The sequence below is a fragment of the Notothenia coriiceps genome, unplaced genomic scaffold, assembly GCF_000735185.1.
Source record: "Notothenia coriiceps isolate Sejong01 unplaced genomic scaffold, NC01 NC01_scaffold00037244, whole genome shotgun sequence".
NCBI lineage: Eukaryota > Metazoa > Chordata > Actinopteri > Perciformes > Nototheniidae > Notothenia > Notothenia coriiceps.
The window spans coordinates 23366809-23387334 of NW_011369945.1; the positions used below are offsets into that span (position 1 = coordinate 23366809).

Sequence of the window (20526 nt, forward strand, 5' to 3'; positions counted from 1 at the left end):
AGTGATGACATCTCGTGTTCCATTGGCACCAGGTGTTTATAGTTGAGCTAACGAGGTGCCTAAGACTTCAAAGGCTTCATTTTTCTGAATGAGAGATGAACTCTTACATTGAATGTTTTATGAAGAACGATAACAGATAATCTGTGAAATTTCAAAACGTGAAGCATGTCAGGAAGTTTGAGTATCTTAAGTGGTACATTTTGTGTACTTTCGGGGTTACATAATGTGGCCTTATTGGCAGTTTGGACTAAAGGTTGCGGCTGCTGCCTGTGAGAAATACTGCTGAAATTAAATGGGACTTTAATGGAGACATGTTGAAAGTTTTGTCACTTCATGCCTCAAGAGGCACTTTGTTTATTTTTTTTGCCTTACATTATTTGTCTTTTTCCAAGCTACGAGATGTTTTTTCCTACGTTTACATGAAAAATTATGTCTCAAGAATGTGGGTTTGGGAATTATGGCCGTTTTAAAAAAAATATCAAGGCACAATTTCAAGATTTCTTACCCTCTAGCTGTGACATCACGCACTCTAGTTTAATGTTAAATGTGAAGAAAACCTCTAAAAAAGGTTGAACATGTTTTAATATCTCTAAAAGTAAGATCAGATTTAAAGAGTTGTTTTACACGAATAATGTCAGAAAGATGTGTAACATTTTAAAGTTGGAATGAAGGTTCTGAGTGAAAGTATGAATGAACAGTTAGCAGTTGAAGTCGCATGAAGATTTGTGAAGTTGAAGAATTTCTCCATTGACTTCAATGGTTAAAAATGTGATGTATTATGGGATGTATCTTGGGAATATGAAAAGTTATGATGATAAAAGTAATAGCCATCGATTCCGCACCGATGCTGAACGTTTTTGATGTTGAACGGAGTTTCTGCAATGTTCAATGCGGGAGGAGAGAGGGCCAAAATAACCCGGCGGAATAATAAAAATGTGTGTCCGTAAGAAGAACAGTTAGTTTGGAAATGCTGTTAACAGCATTACATTACGTTACATTGCATTTAGCTCGACGCTTTTATCCAAAGCGACTTAACAATAAGGTACATTCGCAGGAAAGATACAACCTTGAAGAAAACAGAATCATGTAAAGTACATCAGGTTTCATAGAGCCAAACATTTCAAGTGCTACTCAACTGGCTTTAGATAGCTAGTCCTTTATTAGTATATAAGTGCTTTGATTAGTAAATTCCTATCGCTCGAGAGTGGATCGAAGAGTTGAGTTTCAGTCTGCGCCAGAAGATGTGAAGCTATCTGCCTGTCCTGATTTCAATGGGAGCTCATTCCAACCATTTTGGAAGCCAGGATAGCAAACCCACGTGGTTTTTGGCTGATGGGTAATTGGGTCCCCTCGCAGTGCGGGTGCAGCGAGCGTTTGGCTTGATCAGAGCGGAGTGCACATGCTGGGGTTGTAGCGGTTTAACCATGTCCTGGATGGTAGGAAGGGCCAGAACCCATATCGCAGCATGGTACGCAAGTACCAGTGGTCTTGAAGTGGATTCCTAGCAGTTACCAAAGCCAGTTTTTTTTTTTTTGGGGAAGGGAGCGGAGGAGCGGCTTGGTGTGGGAACATTTTGGAAGGTTGAAGACCAGACCGAGCCGCTGCATTCTGGATGAGCTGCAGAGGTCGGCTGAGCACAGTGCAGGTAGACCAGCCAGGAGGAGTTGCAGTAGTCCTAGGCGTAGAGATAACGCAGAGCCCTGGACCAGAACCTGCGTCGCTTTCTGGGTCAGCTGGGGACGTATCCTCCTGATGTTGTAAAGCGTGTAGTCTGCAGCAGCGGGTCTGTAGCAGCATGTTTGCAGTGAAGGCAGTTTGTTATCCTAGGGTCACACCCAGATTCTTGCAGTCTAGTCAGGAAACAAAGAGGGGCCGATGTTGATTTTAGCTCAAGAGGGGACATCTTTCCCGAGGAAAAGTAGTTTCAGTCTTGTCAAGGTTGAGCCTTTAGGTGATGAGCAGACATCCACTGAGAGATGTCAGATAGACAAGCAGAGATGCGGTGAGACGACCTGGGTCTCTGAGCGGGGAAAGGACAAGAATTAATTGGGTGGTGTCAAGCGTAGCGTGTTATTCGTATGATATGAAAAACCATGGCGGCTAATGACAGATCCGGCGAGTTTGGTGTACAAGGAGAAGAGGACGGCGGACCGGAACAGAGCGCCTGAGGGACCCTGAGTTAATTGACTAGGGTCGTACTCGGACCCTCTCCAAGTTACCCTGTAGGTGCGGTCTTTGAGTGTATGAGGTGAGGAGGGAAAGGTGCAGTGCCTGAAACTCAAAAGTTACCTTGGAGAGTGCGAAGGAGGAATCTGATGGTTCACCCCGTGTCGAATGCAGCAGACAGGTCCAGAAAGGAAGATGACAGAGGAGAGGGATGCTGCTTTAGCAGTGTGCAGTTCCTCAGAGAACAGCAAGGAGAGCATTTTCTGTTGAATGACCTGCCCTTGAAACCAAGACTGGTGGCGGATCCAGAAGGGTTGTTCTGATGGAGATAAACAGGAGAGTTGCTTAAAGACACGCGCCTTCAAGTGTTTTAGAGAGGAACGGGAGGAGAGAGACAGGCCTGTAGTTTATAGAATCAGATGGGTTGAGAGTGGGTTTCTTTAGGAGAGGGATTTTAACTCTTGCCTTCCTTTGAGACTGTTTGGCAAAGTGACCAGAAGTTAGACGAAAGTGGTTGATGAAATGGGTAGAAATGGTAGAATACATCAGGAGCGATAGTTCGGGAAGGAGGTTATGAGGGGATAGGGTCCAGAGGACAGGTGGTAGGATGGGCAGAGGTAATGAGGGTAAAGAACCTCACTTGGAGAGAGAGGGGAGAAGGAGGTTCAGTGTGTGGGTGAAAGGGAGGGTCTGGGTGACCCAGCGGTGAGTAAAGGTGAGTCAGAAGAAAGAAGAGCGAATATCATCACCTTTTTTTCAAAGTAGTTAACAAAAGTCGGCTGCTTGACAGAAGGGAGGAGGGGGAAGGGGCTTCTGGGTGGGGGGTCCAAAAGGGTGGAAAAGATTGAAAAACATTTTTTGGGATTTGGAATAGGAAGATTGGATCTTATCTTGAAAGAAAGTGCTTTTTGCCTGAGAGATCGAAGCAGAGAAAGAGGAGAGGAGAGCCTGATAGGTTAGGAGGTCGTCATGGTGTTTGGATTTCCACCGTTTCCGCTCTGCTGCCCGAAGGATGGTTCTATTAGCACGCAGTGCGTCATTTAGCCAGGGAGCAGGAGGGGATTGACGAGCCGGCCGAGATGTGAGAGGACAGAGAGAGTCCAGAGAGGATGAGAGAGTAGAGAGGAGAGTTTCTGCAGCAGAGTTTGGAGGCAGGAGTTGGAACGAGTCAGAGGAAGGGAGGGCTGAGAGCACCGATGAGGCAAAGGTAGAGGGGGAGAGGGAACGGAGGTTACGGCGGACAGGTGCAGGATGAGAAGAGATTAGTTTGTTATGTTTGGAACGGGGTAGAGAGAATGAAATGAAGAAGTGATCGGATGTGTGAAGCGGGTTTACAGAGAGGTTAGAAGTAGTGCAGTTCCTTGAGAATATGAGATCACGGACATTGCCAGCGTTATGAGTTGGTGGGGATCGAGACAGTGAGAAAGCAAAGGTGGTTAACAGCATTCCCACTAAATAAAGCTGAATCAACATCTCATTTAAAATATGATGCTTATAAGCTTAAGTTATATTTATGACCGTTTAGAGAGCAGGCAAGCAGAAAGGATCCTCATGCAGACTCAGAGACTGAAGATTTAATGAAGATACTTAAAAAGCAGGAACAGCAGGCAGCTTACAGACAAACAAAGCTACTTTCAGCCATCACAGAGGAACAGGGTTGCTATAAACTTTGACTACTTGGGGAAGTAGGATTAGGTGAGCAGGGTTAAAAAGGGACAGGTAATACAAAAACGAAAGACATTAAAACGAAACATAAAAGGGCAGATTATAGAAAGAAACTTCATAAAGTATGATTTATTGCAGGACTGTTGTATTAGTTTCAGTAAAATATTAAGACTAACACTGACTTTGGTTGTAACGTATGCTGACACAACCCCTTCAAAGCAATTATTCTATGTTCCACTTTTACCTCTGCATAGCCAATTCTATCTCATTTCCTCACATGTTTTCTGTCAACGTTTGTCTGCTCCTTCTCTTTCAGAGTCCATGATCCTGCTGGGCTCCATCGAGCGTCTGCAGCTCCAGTCGCTGCTCTCTGTTCAGCTGGGCCGCCAGCAGAGGCTGGAGTACCTCCGCCAGCTGGCCCAGGACAACGGCACCCAGGATCACCTGTCCAGCCTCACCACCGACAGCACGCCCAGCTCCCCCTGCTCCCACTCCCACATCAACGCCGCCTCCACCACCAGCGCGCGCCAAGCGGTCCGCTTCCTGGTGAGCACCCAACAGGTGTGAGGCGTCCGGGGGCGCCAGGGCAGGGCTGGGGGAAAAGGGCTTGGGTTATTAGCAGTAGACATAGAGTGGATCAACCACAGCATGTGTGAAGCATGTAGCAGTAGGTAAAGGCACAGATGGACCTGTTGTGGTAAGTGATTACTGTTAACTGTTTAAAATGCTTTATTTCCACGGTGACATTAACACTTCTCTTCTGTGTCTCTGTCGTCTGTGCCATTACCTGTCCTGTTTGTTTATCTGCATGTGCTCGTGTCTCTCTTTGTTTTGTTTTTTGTTGCCTTATGTGTTTGCCTGTGTGTGTCTGCATGTGCGCCTGTGTCTGGCTTCGTCTGTTAATATTGTGTTCACATAGATCTCCACAGAGGAGTCTGCCTCCTTCAGCCCGGCGGTTTCCAACGCTCAGCTTCCTCTGAAATCTGCCTTGAAAACTGTGTCCGCCATCGGCGACACAGAGACGCCAAATAGTATGTACTTAACATCGGTGTACACATACAAAGATACACACACACACACACACACACACACACACACACACACACACACACACACACACACACACACACACACACACACACACACACACACATTAAGACATACAGAGTAACAGTGACTTTTGATTCCAGGAACATCAAATAAGCTTTAAAAAAAAAAAAATATTTTCTCTCAAGGTTCTCAGACCTTGACCTGTGCTGACCACGATAAGGAGCTAATGGAGGTGAGTTAAAGAGCGGGATACGATATGTGTAGGTGCAAGTATGAATGTGATGCGTATCTTACACGTGGGTGTGGGCTCTCTCTGAGTCCACCATATGCCGCCCTCCTCCTCTTCCTGCTGACGGGCAGGATCCACCCACTGGCAGCAGGGTTTTCCTGTGTGCTATCATCAGTGCAGTTTAGTTGTATAACTTACTGTATAAGGCATTGCATAACACCGTCACTGCCTGTCATTTTGAACATCCAGCATGTTCACAGTTCTTGGTCAAATGAAGGGTATGAAATATGTTTTATGTATTTTCAACCCTTAAACAATATTGATGCTCTGGTGGGTCAATCATTGTTCAATTACAAAGATTTATAGCGGAGATACCGGTACTCAATATGTTACAACTGATTTAACATAATTGGATTTAAGAAAGCAGCCATTCAAACATTCAGTCTTGGTGTTCAACATGTATAACTCGATGTTATGCAGCATGTGGTTCCCAAGCCTTTGCCCGCACATTTTTCCTGACCAGTAAAAATATTGAGTCATTCATCAATGCCAACTTAAGCGACATAGATTTGTAAGGAAGAATAAATCAGTGCAACACCCTCTGACTTAATGAAGTCTTAACACGGCTAAATGTAATGAAGAACACTGAGAGACTACAGTGGTTATTTGAGATGAATGCTAACATCAACATGCTAATGTTAATATACTGATGTTTAGCATGTTCATCTCATTCCCTAACAAGCAATGAACATAATAAGTGTTACTAATTGGAATGTCAATAGTTTTTCAGGTTTTATTCGTCAAACCACATTATTGGACAAATACAAATGTGAGCCTGTTGATGGATATTGAGGGATGTTAAAGGATCATCAAAGCTGTTACAGTTTATCCTGAGGAAGACATAAATCTACAACAGTTGTCGAGGCATTTCATCAGAAAACCAAAAGCTGATTTAACTGTATGTGAAAATGTGCAATGCCATTTTTGTTTCAACATAATAGCTCCTTATGGAGACAACAGAGACAATCACAACGACTTAAAGTCCCAAACAAAAATGTGTGGTGTTCAGACCCCTTTTTTCTGGCATTGTATAACCCATGTTGTATTAACATTGGGTTTCATTACAGATTGTCTGCCCTTGTCTTCTTCTGTACTGTAATAATTATACCCTTTCAGCAACATTGTGCCCACGTCATGTGACTTCTCCTGGTAGAAGTCAGACGGGGAACCAATGTTGCAGCAGCATAAAGGGGGAAACTGTGAAGCTCTGTTAATGTTGTGTTCATGTCTTCTCCTCGGTCTGAAGAGCCCGGCTGGGCCGGCTCCTCCTGAACAAAGACAACCCAAGCCCAAACGAGTGCGGATCTCCATGGCGGTAAGATTGTCTACCGCCTAGAGACTGTTGCTTAGTAACCGTTGCCTTGCGACACGCACGTAGTGAGTGCTGGGCCAAAATATTTGTGGTGCAACATACAAAGCGTCAGAGTGGCTTTGCAGAGAAGTAGAGAGATGGGGCTGTAAAGGTTTCATAGTCTTTTCAACATCAGTGTAAAACAGGTGTCTCATCAGCTTTCTTTGTAACTGCTGTTAATATGCCTTCTGTGTCATTGTTTGTTTGTGTTTAATTTAACGCTGAAGGTGTAATTAATTTTCTGAGAAATGTGTTAACAGTTTGACCCATAAATCAAATCTCAGCGTAAACCTCTGAAACTCTATAAGTGACTAATTAGCATACAGCTCTGTATTTCACACACAGCCACAAACAGATCCCCCCCCTCAGATTTCCCCCACACATAATCATCATCATCATCATCATCATCTTTATTTAAAGAGAATCTTGGTCCATTATTACAAGAAATACAACACTCAAATATAAATGTGTTTGTGTTGGTACACTTTGTAGTGTACTTAATGGTGTAACTTTGTGTATACAAACCCTTTTGTGTGTGTGTCAAACAGGGTAAATGTACATCTTACTTGTCAATTTTTGGACTGTCTTTTAGGACTCCACTGATACGGAAGATGGCATGACTCCATCAGACGTGAGAGCTGCATTTACAGAATACAATACTGTTAAATTGTGTTTTAGAATAAAAAAAGTTTAGAAGTGTAATTGTTTCATTATCGTTCTCCCTGCAGATAGCTGAGTGGGAGGAGCAGCAGCTCGACAAGCCGGTGGATTTCAAGAACTGCAAGATTGATCCCGCTCCCTTCCAGCTGGTAGAGCAAACATCTCTGCACAAGGTACACTATAAAAAAGACCTACATGACATTGACTTCAACTTATGATATGAATATTAAACAATAAACGGCCTGGAAATGTGCCAACCATGTGTATTTTTTACCACTTTTAGTGGACATGTGTTTAATTACTACACACTGTGTTAAAGTACTACACAAATGTAGTTCATTGTGGGCTTAATCACCAGACTGATGGGCTATCCTGGTGTTACAGCTTAAAGGACCTGGCACTAACTGCAGGTGTTATGAGGCCCATGAACCCCAGTTGAATTATTTGAAAGGTGCTTTGAATGTACTTAATGACCCTTTAATTATAAAGTAATTCTTAATGGTGTTTTAATGCATTGACTAATGTTGGGATCATTCTGCACAATATCAGCCAAATGACCATCTGGAGGGACACTCACTCATCACTCATTTGTTCTTGAGCGCTTTGCAGTGGTGGAAGAAGTAGTGTAGAAGTAGATTATTCTCTGAATCAAGTAAAAGTCATTAATCTCTGCCCCTCCACAGACCCACACTATCTTCTCTCTGCTGGGCCTGGACCACGCCTACGTGACCAGCATGGGACGTCTGGTTGGAGTCGTCTCTCTCAAAGAGGTTTGCATGTCTTTACTTTAATTGTTCAGGCTTCTGATTGAAACATTTCTTTTTGATATGATTGTTAAAAATATACTTAAAATGATGATCTTTTATTTAAAGGTCCCCTATTATGCTCATTTTCAACAATGTATTATAGGTCTCAGATATATTCAAAACATGTCTCTGAAGTGTTTGGCTCGAAATACCCAACAGATCATTGCAGCCAGCATCCCATAATCCCCTCTGTTTCAGCCCTGTTTCAAAAGTGCTGATTCTGTGCCTTTAGATTTAAATGCAAATGAGCTGCCACGCCCCTCTGCCAAATATTTGGTTAAAAATAACGTAATGGTGCTCTAGGAGGAGATTCAGGTGATAAGGTGAGGGCGGGGTTACCTTGGTTGGTTATTGGCTAATGGTTCCACAACCCCAAAAAACATTATGACATCACAAAGTGGCCAAGATCTGATCAGCTCATTTTTCAGACAGGTTTTCATATAAATGGATCAGGACAAAAAGAGAGAGAATCTTTTTTTTGGGTTAGGTTTTATGGAAGATGTATGTGGATTGCACACACGACTGGATAATTCAGACTTTGATTACATTGCATGAGTTGTGTGTTTTTAAGTTTTCCTTTTGTAAAATGTGGCATCGATTGGCTTCAGTTAATGGAGAATTTTCCCTGTTTTATTATCGCCTTGTCTCTCCCCATTCCTTTTTCTTTTTTTATACAATTGATTCACTGCCTTTTTCTGTCACTCTGTATCTCCAGCTGCGTAAGGCCATCGAGGGCTCGGTGACGGTGACCGGAGTGAAGGTGCGCCCCCCTCTGGCCAGTTTCCGTGACAGTGGGAACAGCTCGAATGTATCCGAGGTAACAGAACTACACAAGCTGTGCCTCCGCCACAGGGGGCTCTCGTTGCCACGGGAACCCAACCGTCCAAATGTGCAGAACCAGCCAGACCTTGCGTACAAAGAGATCCCCGTCAACCTCTCGGACCAAACGAACCTGCAGTTTGAGGCGAGCCCCGGAGACGCCTCGAGCCAGTCATCAGAGCTGGTGCTGCAGGAGAGCCCCTCGTTCACCGAGGACCAATCAGAGTTCACTTTTGACTGCAGCCCCTCCCACACTGAGGAGTCGGAGCTGGCCTGTGACTATGACCTCCCCACACACACTCCTGAGCCGGACCACACGGAGCAGGATCAGGGAAGCCCGTCTCTGAACAAGGACCAATCAGAACCTGAGGGAGAGGTTTGCCCCGCCCACACTAAGGCCCAATCAGAATGACCCGAGGGGATCCTCGCTGCCGCATCATGAATATCTATGTTTCTTACATTCGTAGAGGTCGCTCTCACCTCCCAGTCCAGCCTAGATACCCTGTTTCTAACCTTGTTGTGTGAGCGAGTGAGTGAGAATGAGTACATGTGACATCATTATCATCATGTGTTTCTGTCAAACTGTGCAAATGCCTGTTTTAAAGGATAAAGCTGGTTGTATTCTATATTTTTATAACTCAATGAAATCCCATGAAAACATCAAAACCAATTCAAGCTGCGAAAAGTGATGAAAAAGCTCCAGTAGAACATTTGCGCATGTCGGTGGGTCACGTAGCTGAGGGGCCAATACTGGAGATCAGTGTCAGAGTACTACTGTTTATATAAAGAAAAACTATATAAAACCTTCTGTGGCTTCAGAAACCCTTCATGAACTACGGTTCAATTGATAAGTGAGATACAGAGAAGTGATATGACCAGACCACTATAGCTCCTCTTCTTTGCTTGCAGCTGCATTAGCCTCTGCTAGAATACGTGGGTAATTTAAGCACCAGGTTTTGACAAGGAAGAATAATTAATTGGATAGAAAACAATCTGCTGCATTAATGTTGAACCTTTATTTAGACTGTCCCTCGTGACTGACAATGTTCAAGGAGTGCAATACTCAATCAGTGGAGGAACAAATATCAGTTTTAAGTTGCCTTGAGATTTTGAACCTATCACCTGATGTTCCTCAACAGAAGGAGTTTGCTAAGTCGTCATGGAATAATAGATGTTAAAATCTCCCTTTTTTTTTAACTGAGCACTTACCGATGTTAAATTGTGTATTTTCAAATTGAGTTAAACGAGATCAAGAACGACCTTTTAAGGGGACAATAATCAAAAGCTTATGCTCATCTAATGATGTCGCTTTTTACGTGACATTCATTTAAACACTTCAGCAAGCTGGGTACTGTAGGCTATATTACTCAAACGTAACTAGTGCATTCGTTGGGCATTCATTTTAGCTCTGTTTTATGGTGGTCTCCAAATACACTAGTTTTATCTTTTCATGGGGTTTATTGACCATGTGAAACATTTAGAATATTGCAAGCTGTATGTTTTGTGTGTGTGTGAGACATTTTGACAATTTCCTTTCCATGCTCAGATCTTGGACTCTTTAACATATTTTGAGTCTTCATGCCAAAAATAAAATCCTGTTATCATGTCTTCAACTACATTACTTAGAGAATAAAAGTCACGCACAAATAATGGAGGGGGAACAATAATAGACAAAGCACAGAAGAACAAATGAGCACACGATGGTATGAATTGAAACTACTACCTATTCACTATCAGTGGACCAATAAACTAGAAAGTGGCTGATAATATTTATAAATAAAGGTGTTTGATGATATGCAATAAATATACAGTAATAGTGCAGTTAAAGAGGGTTTAATAGCAACAGTGTCATCATTAGTTTGTCAGAACTCCATTGTTTAATTACCACACATAATTTACTAACAAATAATGGTTTCCATGTCACCTCGATATCCCCGAATCAGCAGAGATCTACCATTCAAAGGCAACTTCCAAACAGGGGCGGTTCTAGGGGGGGGAAACAGGGGCTAGTGCCCCCGTAACACTGACCAGGGAACCCCTGTGGCCCCTGGTTACAATATTACGATTGATTGGAACTAAGTCCAATCAGAGTCCCGGATGTAGTGGAGATTAAACTGTTCATTACCTTATATAAAAGCAAATACTGTTTATGTTTTTTAATTAAATGGTCACTTAATGTTACTAAAACAAAAGCTCTGAATGAAAAAAACTACTGAAACAAAGGACTGTAACCTACATTTACTAAAACAAATAATCTTACAAAAAAAAATATCAATTACTGTATTGTATGTTTATTTTACACAATTACTTTATACTGTCTTTGTCTTTTTAACCCGCTTGTTATTGTGCCCCTCTCATGAGATAACTGGCCCCAGCTTGGCCCCCCCAGTAAAATTGGTCTAGAACCGCCACTGCTTCCAAAGGTCCGCCAAGCTTAGTAACAGGCCTCCAAAGCGGTGAAGCACATTGTATTTAGCATGAGTATAGTTTACTTCACATGTAGCCTGGTTTAGCTTTAGAGGGGCTGATTTAATAAGGGCAACGTCGACTGTCTGTCACTTATACTGCCTCTAAATTTCTGCTTTGTGAATTTAATTGTGTGTTTAACGAGATTCTAGCCCGATAAAGGGACAACACTTAAGCTCAGAGTGAACGGAGGAAAACTGGCTGTATCTTTATGAGAGTAAATGTAATCCAGCCTGGCCTCTGTTGTCGAAAGGGCAAAGAGTGTTTGAGTCCTTGTTAAGACCCTAAAATGGAGGCATGTATTTTATTTTCATGCAACAATTTAAAGCCATATTTCAATCCTATGTGATATCATCGCAGCACATTAACTCATTGTTTTTCAGTGTAAACATTGGTTCAACGATTTATAAACGTCTTAACTTTTCGTTTGCATATAGAATGTGACGTAGAGCTCGCCATATAGGATAACGTATAAGGAGTTAAATGTAGAGAGTGTATAAGCAAATTTGCAGCGTATATAGTTAAGCAATAAGTCTAGTATCTCCCTTTATATGGCACACTGGCCTGTATATGCTCTGTACATATGGAAATACATGGATGAGATCTACGTACATGATATTGTACATAGAGTTATGCATTTGAAATCCAACAGCCATTGTTATTTTTCAGAGGACATGAAATTGTTTTTGTACATGAGTGAATGACTAAATAAAAAACAAAACACCTTCAGAAGTTGTTTTCATTTGTTGTACTTTCAGTTTAGTGAAGGAAAAAAAGACAATCTTCCTTTTTAGAAAAATCATTTATTTATATATTCATGACATTCAGACATTCAGTATCAAACATAGCCCGACCCCACATGACACAGCAGGACCCAGAGAAAACAACACTACAAAATATCCATAGAAAACCAATGCAACACATGACTCTCCACAAACAGATGTACAAAACTCAGATTGAACAACAGCTTTACATTCTGGTTGAACTCTCCAATAAATATATATACTGTTTCACGGCAGCGATAAACGGCGGAGCGAGACCAGAACATGAAAGGCTTTGAGGATGAGAGACAGAAGGCAGCGAGTGGAGAGGAGATGATCAGAGGAGGAGGGGAAGAGGAGGATGAGAGAGGTTTACAGTGAAAGCAGAATCGATTTTCTCATCATATCCAGAATCAACACAGACTCAAAGAGACATAAAGATGGACAACACATCACATCAGTTACTCTTTCTTCTCCTCCACTTCCTCCCTTTCCTCCTCTTCGTCGAAGGACGCCACTCCGGATGAGGCGCGGTCGGAGAAGAAGCTTCTCCTGCTGGATTGCCACGCTCGAAACTCGTGAAACACGCTGCCTTCCTCCTCCTCGTCCTCCTCGTCCTCCTCTCCAGGAGACTCGGAGTGAGAGGTGGAGTAGCAGGAGTCGAACCTGCTGCTCCGGGCCCGGGGTCTCCACTCAGGCTTGTTGTGGATGCAGACCTCGTTGCATTGCTCCTGGGAAACAGTGGGCTCCTCCTGACCCTCCACCCTCTCCTCCTCCTCATCCAGGAAGGGGCTCAGGCAGTCGCCGGGTAGAGTGGGAGAGTTGGTCTGGGAGGATTGAGGGTCAGTGTGGGACGCAGTGCTGGAGCACAGGGGGCAGTCAGGGGGCGGAGCCTCAACACCCTCGCCCTCAGGCTGGCTCGGCGCAGCGCTGATTGGACGGTACGCGGCGCCGTCTGAGGGAGGAGCAAAGAGTCAGAACACCTGGAGATGGGTGGGAGAGGGGGAGAGGGGGATGGGAAGATGAAGGCGATTTGTTAGATGATGCAGAAATGAAGATGGAGATGATGAAATGAACAAGATGGAGGAGACTGTGGATACCTGAGCTCTCGTTGGAGGAGGTTTTACTCTGTCCGTTGGTGTGGGAGTCTTCATCATTGGAGTCTTCCTCATCGTCATCTATAGACGCCCAGGCACGCAGCTTAGCCTCTGCGATGGCAAACTGCTCCGCCACTCCTAGCAGAGAAAACAGGTCCAATACATTTATGACAACCTTGAAATAAGGAAATGTTGCATCTTTTAATAGGGTTATTTTCTTTCCTTGGTTTTATTTGAATTTTTAGAAAGGAAAGAAAAAAACGGTTTGTCTTTTGAATCCTGTGACACCCTCAGATTTGTTGTGACTTGTTTAAAAGATGAATGTATTCAATAGAGTGGAGAAAGAAAAATCAGATTTTTTCTGACAGTACAGCCATGTCTATATAAGGAAAGTAAAGAGTGAAACTGCTACCCTGTCAGACTAAGTAAACCAGGGGGGTCAAACTCAAATACACAGTTTGAACTTATTGAAATGAACTTATTGCACATATTCAACCTGGAACTAACAAAGCTGCAATTATTGCCTATAAAAACAACATTAAACATTAAATAATCAGTTGCATTCATTTTGTATGGCTCTATCTGCAGAGTCATTTCTTATGATTGCATTTTTCCACAGGCCAACAACAGCTTCAAAAGAAAAAACAAACATGCCCTGTTGTCGTGAGAAAAAAAGTGCAGAAGGAAACTTCCATTGAAACTCAGTGTGCTGCTCTGTGATGCTAGTTCAAGCCAAATACTTGGCATCTCATCTTGGGTGCATAATCATCAATGTTTGGGGTCAGGCTTTGAGCTGAGGAAACCCTCCTCCGCCGTGCAATATACCGGCGGACCAGATCTAATAGTAATTAACAATTATCCTGTGGGCCGAAATTAAATCCACCAAGGGCCTGATTTGGCCCCCGGGCCTTGAGTTTGACACGTGTGAAGTAAACATTAGGGCTTTATAATGGGCCCATTATTTGGTTGATAATAGCCTTGTCTAAAAAAAACTGTACTACACAATTTTCCAAAGCCCAAGGTTACATTTTGTTTTACCTGCAGACAGAAATGGATCCAAATATTCAATTTATAATAATATTTTTGATCTTTAAAAAGCCTCAAATAATTACATTTAAGAAGATGATATCTATATTTAAGAGCAAGGTGATCATTGATATTGATCATCAAAAACTCTATGTTGCACATGTAGCCTGGTTTGGCTTTAGAGGGGCTGATTTAATAAGGGCAACGTCGACTGTCTGTCACTTATACTGCCTCTACATTTCTGCTTTGTGAATTTAATTGTGTGTTTAACGAGATTCTAGCCCGATAAAGGGACAACACTTAAGCTCCGAGTGAACGGAGGAAAACTGGCTGTATCTTTATGAGAGTAAATGTAATCCAGCCTGGCCTCTGTTGTCGAAAGAGCAAAGAGTGTTTGAGTCCTTGTTAAGACCCTAAAATGGATGTGTGTATTTTATTTTCATGAAACAATTTTAAAGCCATATTTCAATCCTATGTGATATCATCACAGCACATTAACTCATTCTTTTTCAGTGTAAACATTGGTTCAACGATTTATAAACGTCTTTTCGTTTGCATATAGAATGTGACGTAGAGCTCGCCATATAGGATAACGTATAAATAATTACATTTAAGAAGATGGTATCTATTTAAGAGCAAGGTGACTTATTGATCATCAAAAACTCTATGTTGATTTTTTTTATACCCAATTATCGACGACTATTCGTTTCAGCTCTTATCACAAGCTTTTTAAAAAGCTTATTTTGGAGCTTTGATCTAAGTGTGAAGAAAAAATACTTAATCATCCGTCACTACCTCTCTCTTTATCCCTCTCTCCCTCCCTTGATGTCGCCGGCGCCACAGAGGATGAGTCACAGTGAAACAGCAGGAGCGGTCATACCGTCGGTGGGCAGTGAAGTGTTCTGGGAGAGAGTCTAATAGGCCACCATCTGCTGCCAATACAAGACATCACCCCGGAGACAGCGTGGTGGGCGGGGCGGACCGCTGACAGGCAGGAGGGTCGGGGGATTAGCCGACTGACAGGAGAGTATACTGGAGCTAAAACGAGCTAAGCACGAGGGGGCACGTGCCCTAAGGGTGTTCAAAAGTAGCGCGGACATGAAGGGTCAGAAGATTTTAAAATACACTTTTAGTTAATGTAATGGGGGTTAGTTTAAAGTCAGAGCAGCTAATGACCAGGAATGGGGGGGGGCAAATCAAGAAACTATCTCAATAAATGTTTAAAGTTACTTTTTTGTAATTTAATAATGAGTTTTTGTATTGACATTTCCTTTTATGAATTCTTCTTGTGCAAATAAATCTCTGTGAAAGTTTTTAAGTTAATTAACATTTCTTGGTGCATAGTTGTTTTTTTGTGCACATTTGACTGAAAAAAGTAATAGGGATAAAATCAGCCTTATTAAAAAGTGGTGGGTCCCCAGCATCCCCAGTGTAAATGACATGCCCACGCAAACAGCTAGTTAAACACTAAAGCTGGATACAAATCTTATCCTTGGTTGAAGGTGGCAGAATGAATACCTGCAGCAAAGCGCGCCTCCTTCTCTCCCTCGCTCAGATGGCAGTAGGAGTTGAAGTGAGCGGCTGGCGGCGGCTCCGCAGGTTTGGGCCAACCTTTCCACTCGATGAGGTGGGCGACCCGGCCCTGAGCCAGGGAGGTGGGCTTGGTCACATGGTCCCTCACTGCCTGAGAGATACCTGAACGCAGAGAGGAGATGTTTTAGTTCTAGACATTCATTCATCAAGTATAAACGGTTGAAATCAAGTAAATACCATTCAAGGAGGATCTGGCAAGTGCTGCAAACTCATGGATGCCGACACTTTTCCTCGAGTCTGCTGGAGATTTTCCTGACTTCGGAATCATTTCACTCTCCTCAGATTTCACCTGGAAAACAGATTAGACGTTTAGCAAAACTCCTTGTTTGACAAGCTGCAAATGAACTTTGTTGGGTCACACCCACCACTAGTCAGTTATTCCAGGATTTCCACATAACAGTAAATGTTTACCAGGCCAATATTTACACTGTGAGAAAAAATCTAAAAGCAAGTCAATGAAAAGCAAAAATTCAAATATGAACCACAAACAAACACGTTTGGGCCTTCATGCCAGAATAAGTGCTCCATCCCAAACAGAGCTTTACAAAAGATACTTTTCCTACCTCTTCTCTCAGTATCTCCCTTGTTTCTCTACTTCTGGGTTTCAGCCTCATTCTGCAGCGTTGGTGCAAAACGCAGCAACCACACAACTGAAAGTCACAGCTCGGGTCTTCTGGTTTAAACCACCAGGCAGACGAGCAAACAGCTATGCCCTACATTTAACTGCAACAGCTGCTAAAGCCACTGTAAGCCGAAAGGAACCTGTTACAATGGTCGTGGATGAGAGAGTTGAAGGCAGGCGGACACTCTTCGAGCCACTGGGCTGACATATGGCGTTTGACCGGCTCCGTTAAGCAGCTCCAGCCAGCTGATCCATATTAAAAGTGATATTGCCACCCTACTAACTACTCGGCCGAGAACAAAGACACACATGGCTGCAGGAGGTCGATCTGGTTGCTCGGCTAAATCTGCAGAAGCTGCTGGGAATGTGTCTTATTTTGAAGGGAAGGTGAGTCCAACAACATGTTGCCTGAACAAACTGATCATGTGCATGACTTGACAGATATCCCTAAGCAGATCATCCCCATAGGAAAGGCTCCTTCCTGCAGTTAATGGCTTACGTTGAAGTCAAAAATCAAATGTGTGTCAGAGGCCCACAGTGGGGGGGCAGTGATGTGACGACCGGGTGACGTTCAACGCTGCAAATCACTCCTGTGAGCTCAGCACATGTCTGACATGCTCCACAGTGATAAACACACCGCAAGACTTTCAGCACCGTGGACATCTTAGAACATGTTGACAGAATAAGACACACTTAAATCAGCTTATTTTTTAGGTCATGTGCCAATTAGCCTCGTTTGTCACCACCTACACACGGTCACACCGCAGTTCCCCTCCATACCTTTTCAGTCTGTGTCTCCTCGAAATACAAAAAAACTGTCACTGTCAAATTGAAATGTTCCTCTCTGAATGTTTAATTTTGATCATTTTACCTAGTCGACAAGGTTGGGAGAAGAAAAGAGCAAAATTAGAGACGAATCAGACGATTTAAAAAAAAATCTATGTTGTATAAGATTGTTTTTTCTCAAAATGATAACGGTCTCGTGGCTGAAGCCGCAGCTCCCCGATGTAGTCCACTGGAGAAACAGGGTAAAAAATGTTTATTTAATGGAGAAAATCACAGCAAGACTACAGCTGAAAACTGAGAAATTCAAATTTCTCAGTTTTCAGCTGTAGTCTTGCTGTGATTTTCTCCATTAAATAAACATTTTTTACCCTGTTTCTCCAGTGGACTACATCGGGGAGCTGCGGCTTNTTGATGAGAAACAGTATGATAGGGGACCTTTAAGTGAAATGCTGGCCTTATATTATATGCCGCACCCTTAAAGTAGTACATTGTAATAGTCCAGCGTTGGGTAAATTCTCATCTAAAGTTCAGTTTGATATAAATGTTGTTGGGATTACTCATTATATTCCGCCTTTGTGCACCACTAGTTATATGTTCCGTACTTTAGGGAGTTTGTGTACGACAATCAACAACTAAACCAATTTAAAAGTACATCCGATTAGCTTGTTTTAGGTCCTTTTAGGTTGTTAATGTAATTCCAGCTTCACCTTCTAGGAAAATATAATGGGAATCCTAAATAAAGTAGATTCATTTAAAATCTCGAAAAAATAAAATACCCCAAGGATTATGGTCAAAGCAGAACTACATACTATGGGTCAGGTTTAAAAGGCTTAGGGTTGAAATAGGAAGTGATATCATTTAAGTTATAGAAGTACGTTTTAATCAATGTCTTCTAATTACCCACGGGAAGCAAACACATCCTCTGTAAAAGTGTATTATTTATTTTTGACCAATCCAACCAACCTGACCTGAGGAGTTTATTTAAAAAACCTTTTGTGATATGTCAAGAATAAGAGGCCAAAATACAATCCCTTTGAAGCATCAGTGACATTGCCAATGTGTTGTATGGGAACAAAGAGATCTCCACTGTGCTGTCAGAGGCTCAACAGTTTTCACCTTTCCACCCATGAAGCCCAGTGTAGTGCTGCTCTCCCCGCATGCAATTAGATATTCTCGCCGCTTATATGTAATCCATGGCAGCTGTCATGGAAGCTTGTGACTGAAAAAAGTGTTTTATACTAACTAACCAAACACACCCGATGTAACTGCCAGCATTAATGTAGTAGATACAAATGTTAGTGTGTGTGTGGTGTTATTGTGATCAAAGGACATTATTCATCCGTCCCTGTTGTTGTCTCCCCTCAGGCTGTATAATTACGCAAACACACACACACACACACACACACACACACACACACACACACACACACACACACACACACACACACACACACACACACACACACACACAGGCAAGCACTCTGATGTTTGTAGCTTCCTGCTCGTGTCAAATAGCAAATCAGAGCAGAAGGGAGAAAAGGAGAGCGAGCGACGGAGAGAGTGGATAGGAATAACATTTTATGATATCACTCATGAGTTTGTCCAATTACCGCGTGGAGACATTTGTTTTTGTTTGGCTTAAATCATACTGTCATTTAACTAGAGCGTCTTCAACCACAGAGCCCGCCGCACAGAAAATATTTGGCGTGTGTGCGCACCTGTATATATAAACGTGTGCGTGTCTCAATATAGAGCCGACAGAGGCAGTTTGCATGTGTGTGTCTTTAATTGGCCATATGTGTGCGCCGACTTCGATAATGACATCACTGGGATGTTGTCAGATATCCTGTTCCCGCGGTAACCCTGCCCTCAGTGAAATTCCCATGGTAACACTTTACTTATTATCCTTCTCGTTTTGTATTCTTGGTGTGTATGTTACTGTAAATATGAAAACCTTAACAGTGTGTGTGTGTGTGTGTGTGTGTGTTTTCGATAGCTAGATGCAGCTGTCTCGCAGATGAGAAATGGCCGCTCACTTCTCAAAGGGAATCGATTTAAATGAATACGTGGGACTAGAGGAAATGGAGCTGTTAGCGCTTTCTATGAGTTTATTTCCCTCTTTTCCTCTTTCTTCTTCATCACCCTCTTTGTTTTGCCTTTCCCTGATGGCCTCTGTTTCAAAGTGTAGAAAGTTTGTGCTGCAGAGTTTGAGCTTCACTGGGTCCCTCTCTCTCTGCCTCTTGCTTTTTTAACTTTTGTTCTATTCCCCTCCTCTCTCTTTGTCCTCGACTTCCTCTTTCTATTTTTTATCTTTCTTATGCATGGCTTCTGTCGCTTCTTCCATGAGTCTCTCCGGAGAGCCTCAGGAACAACAGCAGAGTACACAGAGTTGCATCAACACGCACGCACACACACACACACACACACAACACACACACACACACACAACAACACACACACACCACACACCAACACACACACACACACACAACACACCACCACACACACCACACAACCACACACACACACACAGGACAACACACATAGAAAGTTCAATTGTACAGTGGACAGCTGTTAGCCACACACGCCACAACAACACACACAAACACACAGAGACACACCACATAGAAAAGTTCAATATGTTACAGTGGACCAGCTTAGTCCACACACGACACCACACTCAACAACACACACACACACACACACACACACACACACACCACACACAAAACACACACCACCACAACACACACACCACCAACACACACCACCACACACACCACACCACACACACCCACACACCACAACACCACAGAACGTTCAATATCCTACAGTGACAGCTGTCTAGCCAGGTACCCACACCATAATGAGCAGGGTCAGTCTAAGATTTGTTAATAATAAAACTTCATCTTAAAATGGGTAGCCGTTAGTTTGTTACTCCCCAAATCATCCTTATCCAACTCTTAAAAAATAATTGACAAGATGGGGATGGAAGGACTAACACTGGCGTTATGTGATGGCTAACCCAGGGAATACAATTCGATTTAGAGTCAGTCACTCGTGTGCAAGCATACCTACTGATAGTTCTTTAATCTCCTTACCACTACTCTCTTTTACACCTTCCGCTCGACCTAATTTAGTTCTTTTTTTTTACTTCATGCCTCCCTGACACTACTTTCGGAAAGCCTTGAGAGAGCTCATGAACCCCTATCAGATCTGTGGCTACCACACCACCGCGCCGCACTTCAAACATCATATTCCACACTACTTGTTAGCCCACTGTTGCCTACGAGCTGCTTTGTTTGGCCGCTGTCAATAACATACCCGCCATGTGGCCAGAGTGAGCGTATTGTCACTGAATTGCGGAAC

The 20526-nt window shown here is 42.9% G+C and overlaps 3 protein-coding genes across 4 annotated transcripts in view; 2 read left to right on the forward strand and 1 right to left on the reverse strand.

Annotated features, from left to right (window-relative positions):
- The window catches only part of clcn2a (chloride channel, voltage-sensitive 2a), a 44325-nt gene extending 32324 nt beyond the window's left edge, over positions 1 to 12001 (forward strand). The window contains 8 exon segments of the mRNA XM_010794001.1: positions 4148 to 4392; positions 4751 to 4862; positions 5067 to 5113; positions 6417 to 6485; positions 7114 to 7152; positions 7250 to 7354; positions 7865 to 7951; positions 8703 to 12001. Coding sequence (XP_010792303.1) covers positions 4148 to 4392; positions 4751 to 4862; positions 5067 to 5113; positions 6417 to 6485; positions 7114 to 7152; positions 7250 to 7354; positions 7865 to 7951; positions 8703 to 9218 — 1220 coding nt within the window. The 3' untranslated portion in view covers positions 9219 to 12001.
- The window catches only part of trmt61a (tRNA methyltransferase 61A), a 735410-nt gene that overhangs the window by 71595 nt on the left and 643289 nt on the right, over positions 1 to 20526 (forward strand). The window lies entirely within an intron of this gene.
- The window catches only part of fam131aa (family with sequence similarity 131 member Aa), a 22705-nt gene continuing 14234 nt past the window's right edge, over positions 12056 to 20526 (reverse strand). For both annotated transcript variants that reach the window (XM_010793999.1, XM_010793998.1), the window contains exons 2-5: positions 15927 to 16038; positions 15675 to 15851; positions 13134 to 13268; positions 12056 to 12988 (exon numbers count right to left, since the gene is read on the reverse strand). In XM_010793999.1, the coding sequence (XP_010792301.1) occupies positions 12495 to 12988; positions 13134 to 13268; positions 15675 to 15851; positions 15927 to 16017 (897 nt within the window). In that variant the 5' untranslated portion in view covers positions 16018 to 16038 and the 3' untranslated portion in view covers positions 12056 to 12494. The remainder of the gene's footprint in view (positions 12989 to 13133; positions 13269 to 15674; positions 15852 to 15926; positions 16039 to 20526) is intronic.